General features: G+C 37.3%; 2 protein-coding genes across 2 annotated transcripts; one reads left to right on the top strand and one right to left on the bottom strand.

Annotated features, from left to right (window-relative positions):
• Nucleotides 1-5,867: 5,867 nt before the first annotated feature.
• On the bottom strand, nucleotides 5,868-7,513 carry LOC137945471 (amino acid transporter AVT1H-like). Its single transcript, XM_068791369.1, has 3 exons — nucleotides 7,225-7,513; nucleotides 6,519-7,120; nucleotides 5,868-6,407 (listed from the first exon to the last, which is right to left on the bottom strand). Exons 1-3 carry the CDS (start codon nucleotides 7,511-7,513, stop codon nucleotides 5,868-5,870), a joined length of 1,431 nt encoding a protein of 476 aa, XP_068647470.1.
• An 8,986-nt stretch (nucleotides 7,514-16,499) lies between these two features.
• LOC137958071 (adenylylsulfatase HINT3) lies at nucleotides 16,500-20,688 on the top strand. The gene is made up of 9 exons (XM_068805241.1): nucleotides 16,500-16,601; nucleotides 16,691-16,885; nucleotides 17,892-17,947; nucleotides 18,264-18,321; nucleotides 18,790-18,856; nucleotides 19,429-19,484; nucleotides 19,576-19,629; nucleotides 19,717-20,032; nucleotides 20,426-20,688. Exons 2-8 carry the CDS (start codon nucleotides 16,691-16,693, stop codon nucleotides 19,864-19,866), a joined length of 636 nt encoding a protein of 211 aa, XP_068661342.1. The 5' UTR covers nucleotides 16,500-16,601; the 3' UTR covers nucleotides 19,867-20,032; nucleotides 20,426-20,688.
• Nucleotides 20,689-20,988: the final 300 nt, after the last annotated feature.

The raw sequence follows: 20,988 nt of genomic DNA, 5'->3' as shown, positions 1-20,988 counted from the left end.
ACAAAGCTTGGTATTCGGTATTTTCTTCCTCAGAGAGTCCTTCTCCACTTTCTTAATCTCTCATCTAAGTTGATGGCTTTCTGGCTCTTTCTTCATTGTCATTACTCTTATTTTCTTCATTTGGCTCATCTGAAAGATCACCCTCTATATCTTTTATTGAATTGTCACGATGATCAGCTCCAATGTTTCCTCCATTGTTATTTATTTTGAGAGATTCTTTGTCACTTTCTTCCTAATCCAAATCAGCTATAATAACTTATTCATGACTCTTGCTATAATCCCAACTGTTTTCTTCTTAAAACATCACATCTCTGCTTACTATTATCTTCTAAGAAACTAGATCATACAAACTTATGCCTTCGATTCCTGGCTAACTCCAAGTAGAATACATCTCATACTCTTATCATCAAGCTTAGTCCTCTTATTATCAAGAATGTGAACATGTGATACGCAGTCAAACACCTTGAAATTCTCAATTGATGGTTTAGTTCCACTCCAAGCTTCTTCTGGAGTCATGTTTTTAACTACAAAAATTGGACTTCTATTCATAACATAGACAGCCAATTGACTACTTCAGGCCAAAAAGTTTTTGGAATATTTCTTCCTGAAAGCATTCTTCAAACCATATTCATAATGGTTTGGTTTTTTTTCTCCGCAACTCCATTCTGTTGTGGAGTATATGTCGTAGTTAGTTGTCTATGTATGCTATTTTTCATACAAAATTTTGTGAACTCGTGTTTTGTAAATTCTCCTCCACGATTAGTGCGAAGACATCTTATATATGAACCAATTTCTTTCTCAACGCAACTCTTATAATTCTTGAAAGTAATGAAAGCTTTTGATTTATCTACCAATAAATAAACCCAAGTTTTGTGGCTAAAATCTTCAATGAAAGTGATTAGGTACCTTTTCTTGTCGTTTGAAGTGGGGTTTATTGGTCCACAGATGTTATCGTGCACCAGTTGAAGATTTTGAGAAGTCCTCCATGTGCTCTCTTTTGGAAATAGATTTCTGCGTTGTTTTCTTACCAAACAGTCTTCACATACTGTCGAATGAGTTATAAATTGAGGCAGTCCATTCATCATTCTTTTCTACTGAAGAGGTTTTAAGCCATTGAAGCTTAAATGTCCATATCTAAAGTACCAAAGCCGAGTTTGATCCTCTGTAAGAGAAGAGAAATATATTTTTTCTTTTAGCTGTTTCTGGGTAAGTAAGATGAACATTCTATTTGAAGTCATTGCAGTCACCATGATCAATCCTCTCTTAGGATGATAAATTTTATATTTTCCATGTTGTATGAGAATTGCAAACCCCTTTTCTTGTAGATGTCCAACACTTAGCAAATTAGTTTTCAAATCTAGAACATAAAACACCTCAGCGATGACCTGCACAAGTCCATTCACCAACATTCGTATGTTTCCTTTTCCTATCACAGCCATGCTTGAATTGTCTCTCAACTTTACAAAATTGCTAAAACTTTCATCAAGCATGGAGAAAACTCTTTGCCACACATATGGTTGTTGCAACTTGAATCAAGGAACCATAACTCTTCTTTACTAACTTCCTTGGATTCCACATATGTCATTAACAATATTTCTTCATTAACTTATGCATAGTGTGTCTTTGTCTTTATCCCCTTTATTGGGCATTCATATTGAAAATGTCCAAGCCTATAACAATTGTAACACTCAATGGTAGACTTGTCAAAGCTTTGCCTACCTCATCCCCTCTTCCTCTAAATCTGGCACGACCTCGTTCTCTTCCCCCTGATTATCCTTCATAAGTAACCTTCAATGTTTGTTCTCTTCCACAACATGATTGTTCATGCGCTAGAAGACTGCTTTGTAAATACATCAATGGATAAGAAGTCTAGATCATTAGACACTTCAATAGAGCACACAACATAGTCAAATTTTGTAGTCATAAATCGTAGAATCTTTTCAATGACCACAATATCCTCCATTTTCTCACCATAAACCCTCATCTTGTTGGTTATAGTAAGGGTTCGAGAAAAGTATTCATGCACAGATTCTCCTACCTTCATGTTGAGCACCTCAAATTCCTTTCGAAGTGTTTGTCATTGTACACACTGCACCAGTGCCATCCCCTTATACTTTTGCTTCAAGGAGTCCCAAATATTCTTCATTGTATCCAGTTCAAAATAGTCTCCAGGACTAATCGATCAATATTTTGGAAGAGATAATTCTTAGCCTTCAAATCCTTCGCTTTTGCATCTGCAATCAACTTCTTTTGTCCTTCTGTGAGTTTTGCCCCTGCTTCTACAGTAGGGATCCCTTCCTCTATCAAGTCCCAATATTTCTTTGAGCGCAAAAAAAATTCCATGAGCATACACCAGTGATCATAGTGTTCATCAAGCTTTGGAATTATTGTTTGAACAAAGCTACTTTCAATTGCCATTCTTAGTAGGCCTCTATTGTTGACTCGGCTCTGGTCTAGTCCGAGTCAGGTCGCTGGTCTGGGTCTGGTCTGCACTCATTTACTAGGCCTCAAAAGTTGATTCAGCTCAGGTTTGGTCTGGTATAGGTCGGTCGCTAGTCCGATCTACACCCGATGGTTCGAATTAATTCCACTTCCTAACTTTGGGCAGAACTAATTTTAAGGCATCATCGTCCCCGTGACATTGGTTCCTGAAACAGTGCGGGATTGGAGGTCTTCAAAACGGAGGAGTCTATTTTAGCGGCGAGGCCTCAACGTCGGGAAGTCTTGATGGATCACTCATTGCTAACGACCACCGGTGGCAGAGTCTCTCGGAAGACCGGATCGGAGCGCCAATAGAGAGCGATGGGACAAGAGGTCTTGATAGACCGCTCGTTGCTAACGACCACTGGCGGCAAAGTCTCTCGGAAGACCGGATTGGAGCACCAACAAAGATGTTGCATGTGACCTTATCCTTCTATGGTACGGTTGTGGCACAAGAAGACGAGGGGTAATCGTGGGTTCGCCAGAGAAGATTTCAGAATTCTCTCCTTCTATGCCCGTGGCTTTGCCGATCGGAATTTTCCTCCCAGAATCGTCGTGGAACTAGTTAACCCTACTCTGATACTATATGAAGTTGGGTCCAAAGCCTATCCCATAATGACTAGTCACCTTAGGAGGCACATTTTCAAACTAATAAACTTAACATATTTGTTCTCACTAATCCACATGAGACTATTCCTTAACACTCCCCCTTATGTGTAGGCCATCTGGGCTCTTACATGTGGATAATCTGGGTGAAGACCCACATATGAGTACCTGCTCTGATACCAAATGTCGAATATTTGTGAATTCAAAGCAAGAATTGGGAGATGAAAAATCCATTTATTGAAAGAAATAAATGGCTTACATATAGCCTTATAGAAAACAGAAAGTTCTTCCGTTTAATAATCCAGAAGAATTGGTCTAAAGACTAAAAATAGTCTCAATAGTTCATTCAGTAACAACTTTAACATCCCTATGTAATGATGATGAGGTAGAGGAGGCTACCACTTGTCCCCTCTCTCATCTTCGGTGGTGCTGAAGGTTGTGGAGGAGGAGCCCCTTACATCAATCCATAGAAAGGTGGGAAGGGGTTTCTCACTCTCTATTTAGTGCCAAAAGAGAGGGGAGGGGGTGGCCGCCTTCTTTCCCTTGTAGCCCTTCCCCTTTTTTATATTTATGGGAAGAAATTTCCTTTGTCACATGTGACCCATTGATTAGGCTGGGTTAACTAGTTCATAGATTGAATCGATAAACTCCTACAAACTAGTGGCAAGAAAATACTATCAATGTAGCAAGGCCGACGATCTAGAATGGATTCGTGCTGGCAATGAAGTCAAACTCTAACTCAAATAGGTGGTCCGACAACTTTCAATCCCAAACGAATTCAGCATAGCAGCCATACAGGGCTAGAGAAGGAACTTTGAGAGGATCTTGACAAAACGAACGCCACAACCTTAACGGCGAGCTCGAAGATGAACTTCCACGAACTTAACAATGAAAAACATGAATCAGAGGAGGCGAATGGAGAGGAATGGTATGACAACGTCTTTTGTTGGGTCTACTTCTTACATGGAGGTGGCGACACCGAAGAAGCCGAACGGGAGGAACAACGACGTACAACTGGAAATCTTGATGGGAATCCTCGCTGTCCACGAGTTGATTGGATTGGCGGCATCTGGGAAGAGCTCCTTTGTCGTCGTTGTCTTCTTTGGGGTTGCACCTTCGATGGTGGAAAGATTCGTCGCCGGAATCGGCGTCGGTTAGGCTTTGGTGATTGTTATGATGTACGTAGTGGAGGTCTCATCAGCATCCAACCAGAGGCTTCCTCACGTCTTCCCCTGAAATGTTCATCAATTTTGGGATTCTCCTCGGTTATGTCTCCAATGACGAGTGCACGAAGCTCCCGTAGAGCTTCAATTGTTGGTTGATGCTGGGCATCGGGTGCAATCTTGATCATCTTCTTCGTTCTTGCGGTGCAATCTTGACCATCTTCTCCAAGTTAGATGTCGAAATACCAGAAAATTGCACAGCGAACGTGGCATATAAAAATATTTAGAAAATAAAAAGAGAGCTGAAAAAGCCGATTTCCAGAAAAACAACTTTTCCAAAAGGGAACGCAGCTTTTTAGAAGACGTGAAATCCGGATCGTATTCGGCCCTCCTGGCAGATAGGCGCGGAACTGAAACCCGGATCCGGCTGGAAGAAATTGTTGCCGCACGCGTACGGATGCACGCGTATGCGTTGACATCATCGATTATATTAGAACCGGGAAGAACAGGGAAGAACTGGGAAAAAATAAATAAGCTTGACTTGTAATCGTAAAGTTTTTTTAGATTTTTGTTTTGTCTTTGTCTTATTGCTGTGACTCACGCCTATTTCTTCAAAGAAGAAAAATTAGAGGACAAATGGGCAAATCACCTTTGTTCGTATCTGTTTAAAATTTTAAATAGAGACCAAATTTGTGAGTAAAAAGACGGCGTCGAGGGGTGGCTGGCCACTGCCGAATCTATCTGCAGATACATTGGATTCCGTTTGTCGGGAAGCGATTTCTGCCTCAGGCGGTCAGGCCTGGCAAATTTTGATGCTCCTTCTAGAAGCAGTCATTTGTTTATTCCAAATTGCCTTTCCTTTTTCCAACCGTGTTTCTGGCTTTCACCTTTTCTCCTCTGTGAAAAAGCAAACTCAGGGACGTCACCACTTACCCTTCTTAACATTCATTCAAGGTTAAGTAACATGAATCGTAAGTGTTCATGAAACAGTGATCAGAGAAAAGTTGATAGGGGGAGAATGCTCGACATATTTGATCCTTGTCTCATGGAGAGAGATGAATCGTAAATGGCTTCCATCAAAATTTAATATATACCTGACTTTGATCAAATCAGCAGAGATGCCAGCGTCAATGGAAGCAAATGCTCTGGTATTAATTATTGGAGAAGGGGAGAGAGACTTTGGTCCTTGTCTATAATTAGATTTATAGCTATTCCCTATGGCTTCTACATCCATAAAGGTGAGGTCAATTAGAAACTTTGATTCATGTTCTCCCCGATTGCCAATCACAACATTGACAAGTAGTGAATGGGTTCCAGAGATCAGTTCAGAAGGCTTTGAATTTGACTAAGCACTTCCCGGATGTCGTTGTATCAACAGCATGAGTGCAAGATTTCATCATTATTTTACTTTTTTCTCTTTCATAAGTAACATGATTTACAGACAATGGTGATCAATCACCCATTTCATCTTTATAAACAAGGAAATCCTTTTCTTCCAGCTTCTTCTTTCTCTGTTCACCCCGCTTATACAGCTAGCACACACTCTTAAATCCTGCAGCTGATTTCTTCCACAAGCAACACAGAAGAAACTTTCAAATCACCTACTTTTTGTAACACTCAAGTTGAGTGACCTCTTTTGATGCTTTCTACGAGTGATTTTGAAGAGGAAATGGTCCCTATGACAGCAAGCAGAGCTCCAATTGCTATGACAAAAATATTAAGGATGAAAACTGGTATTGACACTTGAGAACGACAAATCTTCAAGTAGAAGGCGCAGGGCAAGATGATCGAAATGCTAATACTGATAAGAGAACCGGTGAGCCCAAGTACATACTGAAAGTAAGGGATTGAAAGCGCTAAAACCAGAATCCCTATAAGAAGAAAAGACCCTGTCGTTCCTCTAATGATCATCCTCATCCTCGAACCCATGGAAGGAGAAAGATTATGCTCTAGTTGAAGTGCGATTGGTGCGAACTCAAGAGCGTATTTTGTCATTGGAGTGAGTACGGTCGCCCAGAGTGCGATCTTTGTAGCAAGCAGATGGGGAGGCATGCTGAGGGTGATCTGAGAGGACACTGCCGGGCCAAAAAGTTTGGCACCCATGAAGCCCAAAGCTGTATAATGTGCAGTTACTAGCGTGAAGCTCACGATGGAAACCTGAATTAAAGAAGAAGAAGAAGGAGAAGAAGAAAAGTTCAATATTGAAAGTAATTGTAGCTATTACCAAATTGAACAGTTCATGAAGACAAATTAAACAACGACAATTACCTTTGTGAACTTAGATGGATCCTTCATGGCAGTGTAAATGTTTGGGAAAACAATGTGGCCGGCAAAGCTGAAAATATAAAGACCAGATATCCCAGGAATATTTTTTATATGAAGCGGTGGAATCGTTTTGTTAGCTCCACCAAATGCCGCTGTCCATGCTACTGTTATAAATATGAGAAAGGACATGAAAATGCCACCAGTGGAAAGAAAAGATATTGAAGAAAGGTCTCTCAACCAAAGACTAGGGAGTGCTACAAGGACAGCAACCATAGTGAGAAGTTGATAGGTGGAGAGGTGAACCCCAGGTATGCTAATGTGGGTTCCTCTGAACACTGTAGTCAGGTTGTCATTCAAAGAGATGGTGTAAGATACAAGAGCCAGGAAAATCTCTGCGTAAATAAATGCAGAAGCTATCACTTTGCCCTTCACCCCAAATGCCTCTTTTCCGATATCTTGGTAATCTTTTGATTTGGGGCTCTTGCGGAGGCATTTCCCCATGAGATGAGAGGTATAGGCACAGACGATTCCAAGCCCTACGAGAAGGAAAGCAGACACCCATCCTCCATTCTCCAGACCGTATGGGGTTGATAGTTGTCCCAGGCCTGGCATATGATGAATCAAATATCGGTCAGAGACAAGTCCATGTTCACAAAATTTGTTTCAGAAATGAGAAGAGCAGTAAAGCTAGTTTGACATGGTATGTTACCTATCAGCATTCCAGCCATGTTGATGACGGAGTGAGCAAAGGAACTATTTCCCTTCAGTTGATGCCCACTATCTTCTTTGTCTATCACCTCTCCCGACAAATCCCCACAAGTACAGACTTTGTTCTCTTCAACACAGGTACCGCACTCGGAGAGGTCCTTCACAAGCTGCTCTCCGTGGACTGACTCGCTTGCGACCTGGTTCCAGTGAGGAGGCTGCTTGTGCTTCAGACATGAAAATTTTGCAATGAGCTTCGATAACCCACCTGAGATGTTACTGGCTCCAGCCATTAAAGATTCACCTATTGAGATACTTGATACTCACTGGGTTGGAAACTGAAACTTGGTAGTGTATTTATAGGAAGAGATAGTGTTTCTGATAAGGATAGGATTGTTCAGAATCTCATTAGACAGTGGAGGACGACAACATGCTGCGATGAATAGCTATGATTCACCAAATTAGACGGGAAGTTACCAAATTTTTTAAAAAATGGCTACTTTAAGTTACTAATGTACAATACAAGAGAGCTCAGCTAGCATCCTACGTCCCCAAATTCCAGTTCATGGATGGGAAGCAATTTGAGCTAGCTTTGCACTTACTCTTTCTTCTTATTCTGCTACGTAGACGAATTTTCTCAAAGGTTTCTCTTTCCCGGATGCCTTCGTGTAAGAGAACCGCTAAGCAAGCCTTCGATGGACAGAACTCAGAAGATTTAACTTCTCTGAGTGAAAATAACAAACTTGACCCTTCATAAATTTCTAACTTTCCGGAGAAACATTTCCAATGCATTCAGAGGATTATGTACATTCTCTACATTTAGTGATTAATTAGTGGGAGTTCCTTTGGAAATCGGTTGCTTTTTCTGATCTCAGCTCGATTTAGAATCCTGCATGATGCTTTCTCCATGATCGTGAAAGCTCGGAATCCCTGCCGTCCTGTGTAGAATGTTTCTCAATCAAAAAAAAAAAAAAAAAAAAGTAAGATACATATTAAGGACCTCGCCGTTTTCTAGGGAGGCCATGTTCTCTGTTCCGAAGTACGGGTATATCACTGTAGGGAATGGAGGCACAGATGTATGAAACTTTAAACTCGTTAACGAAAGCTTCATACTGCAAGTTGACTTTAGAGGATGTTTAGATCATGGAAACAATATTTTCTCCGTCTACATCAAAATACTCATAAAAATTCTCCACTTTGGGGAATCAAATGACCCATTTTGTAGGTTAGAATCTCCAGGCGGAGGAAGATGAATTGAGTTCCCTTCTAGAGAGTTGGGGAGAACTCACACAGCTTCAATTCGCGTAAGCTTGGGGAGAGAATATTAAATGTTCCCATCTTAGTTGAGATGCTTATGGGAGATTTGAAGTTGATATTTATTCACTTAACGTCAGAAGAATCATATCTACCCAAATTTCTCGAGGGGGAATTAACTTTGCCTTTATATCTCATAGGAGCCTAAAAGATGGGAACAGAAACCTCGGAAAGAAGATAAAGTGAACTCCACCTTCCGAATTTCCGTTTACTCGAAAATTCTTCTCCCAGATGAAAATAGGGAAAAAAATCTTGGATTCGAATTCGAGCAGACGACACTTGAGGGTTGAGATGAACAGGCCAGCTTACGTCTGTTTCAGGCAGGATATTGTGAATGTCACGAAGACATGGTGGGTGGCGGGCTTGGAATGTGATGCCCACAACGCGAGGTTTGAGATTCTGTTCGACTGTTGGTTTGATGCCGGCAAATGCCAGTTGATCCTCTTTTATCTGATACCAGATCGGACAACTGAGTTCAGATTGCTGAGTTTTGACAAAAGACGATAAGTGATCAACCGAATATGCCTAACGCTTTGCGTTTCTCAGCCCCCGTTTTGTTTTGTTCCTCAGGAATGTGATGCCCATGAGAACAGATCATTCTATGGTTCCTTTGTTGTGAAAAACACACACGTCCATTAGTATCGGAAAATTATCATTTTCTCTGCTTTTTTCCAATGGGAGTTTTAAGTTTTGAAGGACGTCAAATAAAGCTTGGAATTTAGTGCAACACAAGTCGGTCGAAATCCATGCTTTTTTCTCTCTCCCCCTCCCCATTTTTTCCTCTTGCCATCATGCTGCTCCTTTTCAACCTGTTGTAAATAATTTTCAATTTTTATTATTATAAAATGTTTAATTTTTACGTAAGGGGCGAGTTGAAGGATAGGGGGGGAGGGTGTTCCTGGATTTCAATTTGGTTTCATGTTTAGATTTGGATTTGGATTTGGGTTTGGTTGCAGTTCAAGATCTGATTCCATATTGAAAACTGGATCCTATTCTCGATGGATCTAGGTAAGGATGAGGATCCAGATTCTAATGATAATATTGGCTCTAGAACTGTACACCACTTGACACCATAAAAACCAAGATAGATGATATGCTAAGAGTAGTGTTATGAGAGTTTAAGAGATGAGGGTATATTGTAACTTTCTCTCATTCTCAGTTAAGCAGGAATTTAATAAAACATATAGAAACCCTAAACCCTAAATTGTAAACCGTAACCCTTACCCTAGTCCCAACTCTAACTTTGAATTCTAACCCTAAACCCAAACCTAACTCTAATGAATGGTTTATATTTTTTTGTTGATGTTGATATATTCCACGTATTTTTTTTGGTATAATATTCTATGTTCGTTGTTTTATTTTGAAATATTGAAGTGTTATGAAATGGTGTCTATGCGGCAAGGAGATATTTTTTGCATCTTTTAAGAGGGTGAATACGAAGGGACCATCTCATGAATTTTGCTCTCATATTTTTGTATTGGAGAATGATTTGGTGTGTTTCATTTTTTCCTTTTAGTTCTTAGGTTGGGTAGATGAACAAAGAGTGATAAAACCCTAAATTTAGCTAAGCTTAATTTGATAATGATATGAACTTAATAGGGACCCAAAATGAGCATAATATTAGCGTAATGTCAACTTAAGACAAACATATTATGTAAACATAATATAAACATTATAGAAATATAATTTGAGCACAATGTACAATTAAGATTAGCATAATATGAGCATAATGTAAAATTAAGATTAGTATAATATGAGCATAGTATGTAACTAATGAACAACATAATACCAGACTAATTTGAAGTATAATATGAAATCAATATCAAGAATAATATGAATATAATGTCCAATATAATACAAAACTAATAATGTACATCATATGAATATATAATTTAACAAAACCATAACGACAAAAAAAAAGTATTCTATAATATTCGATTAATTCATAGTATTACTCATAAAATGCGTAATGTTTGATCGAACTTTAGCTAAACCTGTTGAAGAGTTAGGGTAGAGAGTCTTGTTGGTGTAAGCAAGTAGGTTTGAGTGAACTCATCCTTAATCTCACCATCCTCACTTCTAGAATGTGCTTTTTGTTCTTTGTAGTCTAATAAATTTTCTCTAGTGAAATCTTATATCATGTTATTGACTTAAATTGTTTGATTGAAATGATGCATGTTCAAGAGATCTTATAAACAATTTGCACAAGTGTAAATATACTCATATAACCCTTAAATGGTCTTGTAGGATAGTTTGGGACTTGAAAATTTGTCTATTATCGTTGGTGTTTTAGTTTGAGGTAGTTGTCGATGCATTTCATATGCATCTCCATGATTTCATCATGTTATATTGCATGCTTTGTTGACTAGTATATTGTGTTCTTGTGATAGAGTATGGTGCATACACATCAAGAAATTATGTCGTTATAGCATGTGGGTGTTAGGAGATGCCACCAAAATTTTGACAAGTATTTTAAATTGTAACCTCACAATAGTATACAATTTTGACTTTGAATGGGTGAGTAGAGTTACAAATTCTAGTAAACAAAAAAGTCGAATATGATTTGGGAGCTATACTTTGGGACCCCTCTCATTTAAAAATAGGGATCTCAAAGAATAGTCTTATTGTTATCGATGACTAATTTGTGTGCAAAATATATTAGTGTTAAACAGAAACTAGACAAGAGTTGGATAAAGATTGTTCCCAATAGGTCCTTGAGTGAAGAATACAAGAAAGAGATAGATGATTTCTTTTAAATGACATACAACAAATCTAGGGTGAATTCAAATAACAATATGCATTGCTTTGTAAAAAATGCATGCTAATGCCATTTTTTTTCAGGATATACACCAAATAAGGACCACTTTTACATTAATAGTATGTTATCGAGTATACTCGATGAACATTTCATGGGAATACATTGAAAGTTATGAGGGAACTCCATGGAACAAGAAGTGAAGGTGGTATACATGATGGAATTCAAGATCTCATCCATGATGTACATGCTGAATAGACCTTCTTAAATGACAATCAACCAAGGCCCAATAGTTATACTGATTATTTGGTAGTTAAAATAAGTGAGGTTGATAAATTTACTCGATCATGGATACATACAGAAGTTATATCTTAGTTGTCAAATCTTGTTTAAACTGAAGTTTCTTATATGTTTATTCTACATCAAAATGACATAACATGAATAATGAGGAAACAGATAATTTATTTTCTCGTATATAAGAAAGTAGCATTTCCTTCGGAAAGTCACTACCTCATAATTACTACGAGGCTAAAACTCTTTGCACGAGTTAGGATAATTATGAGAAGATACATGCTTTTTCAAATGATGATGTCTTGTTTTAGAATAAATAAGAGTTGAGGTTTTACGAACAAACAACAAATAGAAGTTGGTCCTTCATAAAGTGTAATGTTATTCCCGCTCAAATCACGACTTTACTGGTTGTTTACATAAAAACAAATTAAGTACATGACATGTTGAGATGTGTGAAAATGAAACAAATACATTGATACATCAAATAGATTTAGAACTTTGGCATGAATTTGACAATGAGATGATTTCAACCCACAAAATGTACGTGGAGGCCTAGCAAGTGAGATAAGAACATAACTACACTTGAGAAGAGATGGCGATTCAACATGCCTCCTGCAACATACACAATGTCCCAACAAGAGAAAAAAAAATTTTGTGTATGACTTTGTAATGTTTCCAGATGAGTATGCTTCATTTATATCATAATGCATAAAAGTGGATCCTCTACATGTATTGAGTCTGAAGAGTCATGATTATCATATAAAGATGCAACTTTCGTTTTCTTTAAGTTTACGTGATTATCTATCAAATAGTGTACCTACACAAATTATTGAGTTGGGATTATTTTTAAAGAGTTGTGCTCCAAAACACTCAGAGCTGATGTCTTGAGAAAATCGCAATGTGACATTGTAGTCCTATGTAAGCTGGAAAAGATTTTTATGTGACGGTCTATTTGGTAGTTCATCTACCACATGAAGCACTACCCTATGATCCAGTACAATATTAATAGATGTACCTGATTGATAGGTTTCCATGCAACTTGAAAATATTAGTATGAAATAAAGCTTGTTCAAAAAGTTCAATCATCGATGCATATATTGACAATGAAGATTTAATGTTTTGCTCTGTGTAAATGGATAGAGTTGAAAGAAAATTTAACCGGACAAATCAGACTTATAATAGAAATATCAATTGCCACCAGAACAAAATATCAATTTGTGCTTACATACCCGTGAACTGAGTAAAAGGGCTGAATTAATTTTTTATTCGGTCTCGTCTAAAAAATATTGTGGGTTGTATTTAACAATTGTTTTGATATCAAAGAATATCTCTTATAAGCATTTGTCAATGTTAGGGTTAACTTTAACTATAAAATTTTGTTTTTAATTATTTAGTATTTATGTTAAACAATAAACATAAATAATTTTTTGCAAGGAGATGGTAGAACAAATCTGGACCAACAACACAAAGGAGTATTTTTTTGCATTGCTTTAAAGTTAATTCTATCCATTAAGTATGTATGATTCACATACAAAGTTACTAACGGATTAATATCCTTAATGTCATCAAATATATTATAGGTCAAAATTTTAGGGGGTTTGGGCCAAGGTATTGGTTTTATATCAAACAACAACTACTTTAGTTGTATTATTAATGGTATGCACATTCATAATGAGCAACTTGAGGCAAATTGTAGGACTTAAATTGGCGATATCATTGTAAATGGGTATTACAAAGATAATAACCTAAAAAATTATGGTGTGATGGATATTATCAAACTACAGTACTCGGGTAATAATTTTGTTTATGCACTCAAGTGCAAGTGGTTTGGTGTAAATAATAAAAGACAAAGTATCAAGATTGATGACTAATTTATCAGTGTCATCAATGTCTTAAGGACATGGTGCAATGACGATCCATTCACATTGGCATTTCAAATGGAATAAATTTTTTACATGGAGGACCCTAAAGACAGTAGCTCAAGGCATGTAGGTTAGAACTTGATTATGATAAATGTGTTTGATTTGTCAGAGCAATAGCTAACCACTATTAATGAAACAAATGCCTACCAATAGGAGTTGTTAAATGATAACCTCCATGTTGTGTAAGTGAACGATTATGTTGAGCTATTAGCTAGGTCAAATATTCCTCCAAAATCTACAACTATGTTCAAATGGTAGATAATGAAGATAATGAAGATGATGTAGAAGTAGAAGATGAGAACGAGGAAAAAGAAGAAGAAGAATAAGAAGAAGGACAAGAAGAGGTGGAAGAAGACAAAATTAAGTTTTGTTTGTGCCTATGGAAATCAATCGTGTCTCAAAGACATCGATGTACTTTTTTCTCTATGTATATAGATGTCCCTTTATCCATATTGTCACTCAAAAGAGAACGTGGCCGGTCGAAAGGCTTTAGAGCAGATAACATTACAATAAAGCTAAGTAGGAAGATCCTTGTGGAGTCCATGAATTCATAGAGGAAGGCATTAAGGATTTATAATCCTCTCTATATCCATTGGGTAGGCGATGTCCTTAGGAACTACATGTACTTAGTAGTGCATAATGTTAAGGCCTACACCAATAATTAGTCATCATATAGGTATCCCTCTTTTGAGATAAATACTAAAAATTTGACAAATAAATTTTGTTCTAAATTGATCTATATTGTTCGTTTTGGTATGGTTTTGTTGTTTTCTTCTCTCTTTGAAGGAAAAATTGGATATTGATATTTGGAATAATGCAAAGGCTCTATGCCATTGTGCATTGGATATGGGGTATTGTATTTCAAAAATACTAGATTAGTATGCACAACTGGTACAAGTAGTAGGGGGCGACCCTACAACACTATTGACTAGTAGTAGATGTATCAAAATGTCTTTTAGGAGGAGATATTTTAGGTAATCGGAATTATTTTTTGAATTATAATAACATAATTTATAACTAATATTTTTAAATTCTAAGTTACGAAGACATTCCCAAGTAAATATAAAAAATATTAAAAATTAAAGAATCATTTTAACATACTATGGGTCAAAAATCATTTATGTGCACTCGAAAGGAGATGGTATATATTGGTCTTCAGCATTTCTTTATATTTTATTATTAGTGTAACTCAATCACTTTTCTATTTTAAAATTGTAAGTTAAAAATTCTTCTAAGATTGAGAAATTTTGAATTACTTATCGGCCACAATATGGGTGGACTGAAATATCGGAAGAACAATGTGTAAGTGTAATTATAATTTTAAGATTTATTTATTTACATACTTTATTTTAGGGGAACGTAAAATTATAACTTTGTTATGCTATCTTCAATATGATGACATGTAGCGGATGGCACAAGAGGCAAAAGGGGCTGGTGAGCCATCTGATGACTACATATAGTGCAAAATATATGTGGTCCCAAGTCAAAGTACATTAAGAGATTGGTTTAGCTCAACCACCTGTACTTAAGATAGCTTAAGTATCTTCTTGTTTTTCTTGCACATGAAATCTCGAAGATGAGTTGATTAATTGAGGGTTTCTAGCTGTTGGGCTCATGAGTGACTGAAGTCTCAACCAAATAAATATGAGGATATGACGAAGGCTATACAACCTCTGCTCGACATGTGTCAGTTTTTTATCAACTCCAAGTAGATTGTGACAGTAGTTATTCTTTAGATCCTCCCCCAAATTGATGTGTAGTTTGTATATTTTAAATTTATATATTTATACTTTTATATTTTTTAAATTTAAATAATTTTAATTTTTAATATATCATTATTTTATTTTATTTTTAAAAGGGTAAAAAAATTAAAAATTCATTTTAATAAATGCTTCTACTAGTAAAATGTAAAAAAAAAATTGGTATAATTTTTTTTTTCCTTGTTGTCTTTTACAATGAATTTTTACATTTGGCAAATCAAAATATGAACCTTTGTTAGTGAGTTACAAATTTTGCTGGGGTTTTTTTAACTTACACTATCGAAATCTTTTCTTTGCTGATAGAGTTTTTGAATTCTCTACCAATGAAATTGAATTTCTTTGCTAGAGTTTTTAAACTGCAACAGTTTATTCTTCAAATTTGTTGGTAGAACATGTAGCAACGAAAATGTTCTAGTGAATCTTTTGTTGGAAGAGGTTCTACCAGCAAAAATATTGTCGGTGAAAGTTAGTAAAAATTAGTCAATTATATATTTATGCAATTTTTAAAATTTACATGATATCAATATGTATTTAAATATTTATGGTTATTTAATATTTTTTTAAGTTCACATTTCTCAATTATTTGTTTAATTGTTCTAGATAAAACACATAACCAAATAAGTACATTTTGCAACATTGAAGATTGAGCATTTTTTATCCATGGAGAATAAACCTAGTCATGCTAATTAAACCACATGGGTCGAGATTGATTTGTCCTTTGGCTTAGGGTGTTGTTTGGCCAAAAATTTCTAGAATTTATGTTAATTTTAAATTCTCTAAATATAATAAATAAAATTCAATAGGATATTTATTAGATTTCTAAGAAGAAATCCAATAAACCCTAGGGTCCCGTCTCACTATACAAAGCTCCCTGGTTTTGACACAATAGATAAAGTGTTTTTTAACCCAGTGGTAGGTTAATGTCTCCTGGAAGCCATTAATCGATGAGCAATGAAAGGAACAGCACAGGTGAAGTTGACTACTGTAGAGTTCATATCGTTTTCCAGAAAATCTGACACCTTCGGCCTCCCCTGCACAGAACTAACGAACAACATTTGTACAGATAAAACTGTAACTTCTGTTCTTATTTTCTCCTGCCGCATTTCCATTCAAAGGCGGGCGACGCTCTCTGGATAAGGTAGACCCCATTTCAATGATTTCCCTTTTTTAAAGCCAAGAATGGGTTGCTTGCTGATTGCTTTGCAATTTCATAAAATACAAACAGCGTCAAGTATCAACCTCACCGGCTGCGAGAGGCAAAGATACCTACCGTCAAATCTCTATCCTTTCGGTCCTCGTGTGCCACATCTCGAGTTCTGAGGTCTCAAGTACCTCTTGGGTCAGCTCCATCTTCTCTTTCGCCTCTTAAACATGATCCCGGAATTCGATAGAGTAACGATATTTACAGCAAATTTCGATATTTCCTAGATGGAACACCGACGACTTGCTGTTCTCTGCTCCCACCTCCGCCCAACCCACCGGGAAAGACCAATTCCTGGCCGTATAACTGACGAACTTGCGCAGGTTCCGTTATTGAATTCTGGCGGCGGATATGACCAAGGGAGACGGGAAAACGGATGCATTTTTTGTATGATAGTTCGAGGTGAATCCCCTGCGTTCAAGGTACTTAGTTTTGTTGTTCATGATTTTGTTTTTCTTGTTAATTATTTTTTGTTTGGATTGTCACACACGTGGTTTGAACCTTCTGTGTTTGTGCGTCTGAAATTGGAAATCGGGTTTTTTAAGACATTTACCGGTTTGTATTTGGCGAAGACGAAATTGGTTTTAAGACCCTAAAGTGGTGGAAGGTAAACAGTTTTTAAGATAGATTTTAGAGTCACTGAATTAACCTTGGCAATCAAAGCATATACTGCTACGAATTAAGAAGATTTCAGTTTTAATCATGATTACTAAATATAGCTTATAGATTAAACTTAATAGTCAATTCTGTTTTTCATTTTCGCTTAGGGTGTACTGGAAATACAGCTTATAGAGAAGATGTGCAGATTTATGTAGTTCCACAATTTTGCATACCTCTACGGTCCGGATATCTACTTCTTCTTTTGTTGGTACCTGCAGAATAATAAGACTGGATGTTAATATTTGCCCCACGTCCCATAGCTTCCTTAGGTATGTCCCTCGACAAGGAATTCACACAATTAAAAACGGATATAAAGGGGAAAGTTAGAAGCCAAGTATCCAAACCATAAGGGAACTTGACTTCCCTTAAAAGAACATGGTTTCTCCAAAATTAGGAACCTTATCCCTCTACAAGTCTAGCGATAAACATCTATCAAGAAATGGATAGAACAAAGCCAAGATGATGACTCACAACATTCAATAGCTTATTACCCTAACCAAAAATGAAAAACAGATTTCTGTGGGAAAGGACTTTGTCCTGAATATCGAAATACTTGACACCAATTAGGGCAGCTGTTACATCTTTAGGTTGTCAAACAACCTCCCAAATTCAGTTGCAGCAAATTGCTTTTAGAGAGATCTCTCAGAAGATTTTGTTATATGTTTTATCACTGTCCTGCTAAATCAAATATGGGAGGCTACTTATATGTAGGTGTTTGTGCGCAGCAGCTAATATCCTGATTCCTTTGTAACTTTCTTGACCTCACAGCTGTATGAAGATGATGTATGCCTCTGTATTTTGGATTTGAACCCACTGAGTCATGGGTAAGACATTTCAATTTCAAGAATCCATGCTTTATTTTCCGTATCATATTTACATTTTTATTGTTAAACTGAACTAATAGAACTTTTGCACTTTTTTTTTTTCTTTTTTTGTATTTCACGACATGTTTGAGCTTTTATAACCTGTAGTGCTTTTGGTTTACCTTAGCATATTTTCAGCTGTCATACATGAGACTGAGGTTTACTCCAAACACTTGCCAAGACATTAAAAAGTATTGTTCTTTCTTTAGTTATATAGGGGGTTTATCTCTGCTACCATCATTATGTCATGATCACTTTTGCCCTGTTCTCTTCATAGGCACTCTCTCATTATACCAAAATCCCATTTTTCATCCTTGGAAGCTACTCCTCCTTCCGTAAGTCTCTTGTTCTATCTTATTGGTAGTTGATTGAATGCATCGTACATATTGTTCCATGTTCCAAATAATTTTCCATGGGAAGCAACTAGTCTTTCTCATAGGAAATTTATGCCATTGGGTATTATCTTAGAGTGTTGGCTGTTTATTTCAACTTAATAACCTGTTCCTTTTGATGTTCATTTAAGTGCTTAATATAACATCACATGATCGTCCTTGAAACAAAGCTGTATGGCACCAGCAATTAAGATGGTATTCCTCTAGGTTGTTTTTGTCTGGAACCGGAATATGCACTTTATTAATGCAAGAGATTAATCTTTTTGTCTGATTTTCATGATTCCATAACCTCATTTGTTGTTTTGCAAGTCAAACTTGTGTTAGAAATTTCAAAATTTTAGTAGGAGATAGAACATTTATTTATTTTATTGATAATCTTCCAACTAATTGCTTTTGTATATCTGAATGCAGATAGTAGCAGCCATGTGTTCAAAAGTTCCTTTTCTTTGCAAAGCTATTATGAAGGCTACCCAGAGTGGTACGAGTGAAAGAACTTTTCCTTTGTAACTAGTGTAGGAATAAACAAGTCGTTTTGTGGCCGTATGGCAATTTTAAATCTAAATCCTGCTTTTGCTCTTTGTTTTTGAGTTCAGATACATGTGAACCAGCACACGGCTGCTCTGCACCAATCATGTGTGGGAGCAGGATATGCTGGTCCATATGAACTAGCAAATCTGTTACCTCTGTTTTTCTATATGGAAAATGATCCACTGGAAATTGCTATTTTAACGTTGTCTGGATTTACGTACAAATTATTAAGGACTTTTTTTTTTTTTTTTTGTGTGAAACAACCAATTATCCACTTTCTTGATATAGAAAACAAACTGATTGTTAACACAGGGCAGTAGTTAAATTTAGTGTTATTGGAAGGATATCCTCATACCTTTACAAATGGAAGAGTAACAGGGTTAAGATTTATATATCTTCATTTCAAGCGTCATGATTGATGCAATTAAGACTTGCATGCTTTTGTTGTCGCCAGTTGCTTGCTGTGATTACTGTTACTATTATTGATGCCATTAACTAGCTCATTTACTAAGAAAAATGCAGATTCTTTCAATTTGTTGGTTAACAATGGCGCAGCAGCAGGCCAAGTTATATTTCATGTATGTCTTTTATTAACACCGAAATGTATCATACCTTCCTCTGTTTGGTAACAAACTCAATTTGTTTAAACCTTTGCATATCCTCTTGCAGACACATCTTCACATGGTTCCTCGCAAAGCAAAGGATCGGCTATGGACTTCTCATGTAAGAATGGAACATTCTTTTATTTCTCCGTGTTTTGATCTCCATATTGCTGTAAGCTCAAATTGACTTATGAAATGAATCTTTCAGAGTTTCAGAAGAACACCCCTAATAATGAATCAGGAAACAGCTGCTCTTGCCAATTCTATCCGAGAACATGTGTTGCCTTCACCCAACGATAAAGATGGTGAGAAAGTTGTTGATGAACCCAAGCTTGTAGAGAATCAGCAAGATGGATGAACCCATAACTGCATTTTAGGCAAAATGATTAAATTCATTTGTTTCTGTTTTGGTTGGTTTATATTTGACATTTGTAAATTTTGAGATAATAAAGCTATGAAGAGTGAACACTTGCATTGATGGCCTCAGGGTGCTGCCTCGTCGTGGAACTGGATCACGGGACCAGGTAAACGCAGCTTTTTCCACTTCTGATTATTGGTTTAACTCTTGTATCCCTCTAGGAATCTTCCATTACAGGTAAATTTTCAAATTTTTTAAAAGACGTTAACCGTTAGTTCTACGGTAAACCGTCGCGCCTCTCCGCGAGAGAGGAACGTTCAACTCAAAACAACTCATTTTCTTCTGGTTGAGGCACCTCCTGCGTATGAACCCTTTCACCTGCCTATACAAGACAAACCCGCTCTTCTCCTTCCATCTATTCCCTCCCGTTGGTATCCCTTCAGCCATGCTTTTGTCATGGATCCCGCTTCCCGACCTTCAGTCTTTCTACTTCATGGAGCGGGCTATCTTCTCCCGGCTTGTCATGCAAATGAGAATGAATCCTTTGGAATCCATGCAGGTCGTTGCGTTGTGGCTTCTGCTTGAGGAAGATGGTCAGCGAAGTATCATCCGTCACCTGCTTCAACTCTCCACCCGGTTAATGTTCAGCCTGGTTGAAGAAGCCCGGGCTTGCTTGGTATGTCTGCTTCCCGGGGCCGTTACCCCGTCTGATAATGGACTCGAGATAACTTCTGGAATAATGGGTGAATGGTTTACACTCTCGTCAATTGGTCGCAGAAGAGAGGCTCTCAGGAATGGGATAAAACTTTACGTGGAGGACGTTTTCACCAGGGTCTTCTCCGATATTCTTCTCAGAGCGGCCGCAGTTCAGCAGCATGCACTGGAGGCGGTGGACAACAGGTCTGGTCCGTCGGACCCGGTGGAAGCCATGTCCCGTTTGACGTTAACAGAGAGATACGGCGGTGCTGTTAATATCTCATTGCCGGGACTTCCAGTGTCCAGGCCATTCAAGGACGGCGGCCAGAGCCCGACAGTGATCAATTCAAGGAGTTGGATTGGACACTCTGGTGGAGTTACAAATAGGGATGGTGCTAACCGAACGCTGATGTTGGATAAGCAAAG

Source organism: Aristolochia californica, unplaced genomic scaffold (genome assembly GCF_029961685.1).
Source record: "Aristolochia californica isolate CCGP_79_NKW_82.1479 unplaced genomic scaffold, dmAriCali1.0.hap1 SCAF_1, whole genome shotgun sequence".
Classification (NCBI taxonomy): domain Eukaryota; kingdom Viridiplantae; phylum Streptophyta; class Magnoliopsida; order Piperales; family Aristolochiaceae; genus Aristolochia; species Aristolochia californica.
Note: the sequence above shows the minus strand (reverse complement) of the source record. Positions and strands in the feature narration are given on the sequence as shown.

Excerpts from the sequence above, each read along its gene's own strand:
- LOC137945471 (XM_068791369.1), bottom strand. The coding sequence starts at position 7,513 with ATGGCTGGAGCCAGTAACATCTCAGGTGGGTTATCGAAGCTCATTGCA. Across the intron at positions 7,121-7,224 it reads CATGGCTGGAATGCTGATAG|GCCTGGGACAACTATCAACC; the intron begins GTAACATACCAT and ends ATCATATGCCAG. Across the intron at positions 6,408-6,518 it reads ATCCATCTAAGTTCACAAAG|GTTTCCATCGTGAGCTTCAC; the intron begins GTAATTGTCGTT and ends TCTTTAATTCAG.
- LOC137958071 (XM_068805241.1), top strand. The coding sequence starts at position 16,691 with ATGGAACACCGACGACTTGCTGTTCTCTGCTCCCACCTCCGCCCAACC. Across the intron at positions 19,485-19,575 it reads CAGGCCAAGTTATATTTCAT|ACACATCTTCACATGGTTCC; the intron begins GTATGTCTTTTA and ends ATCCTCTTGCAG. Across the intron at positions 19,630-19,716 it reads ATCGGCTATGGACTTCTCAT|AGTTTCAGAAGAACACCCCT; the intron begins GTAAGAATGGAA and ends TGAATCTTTCAG.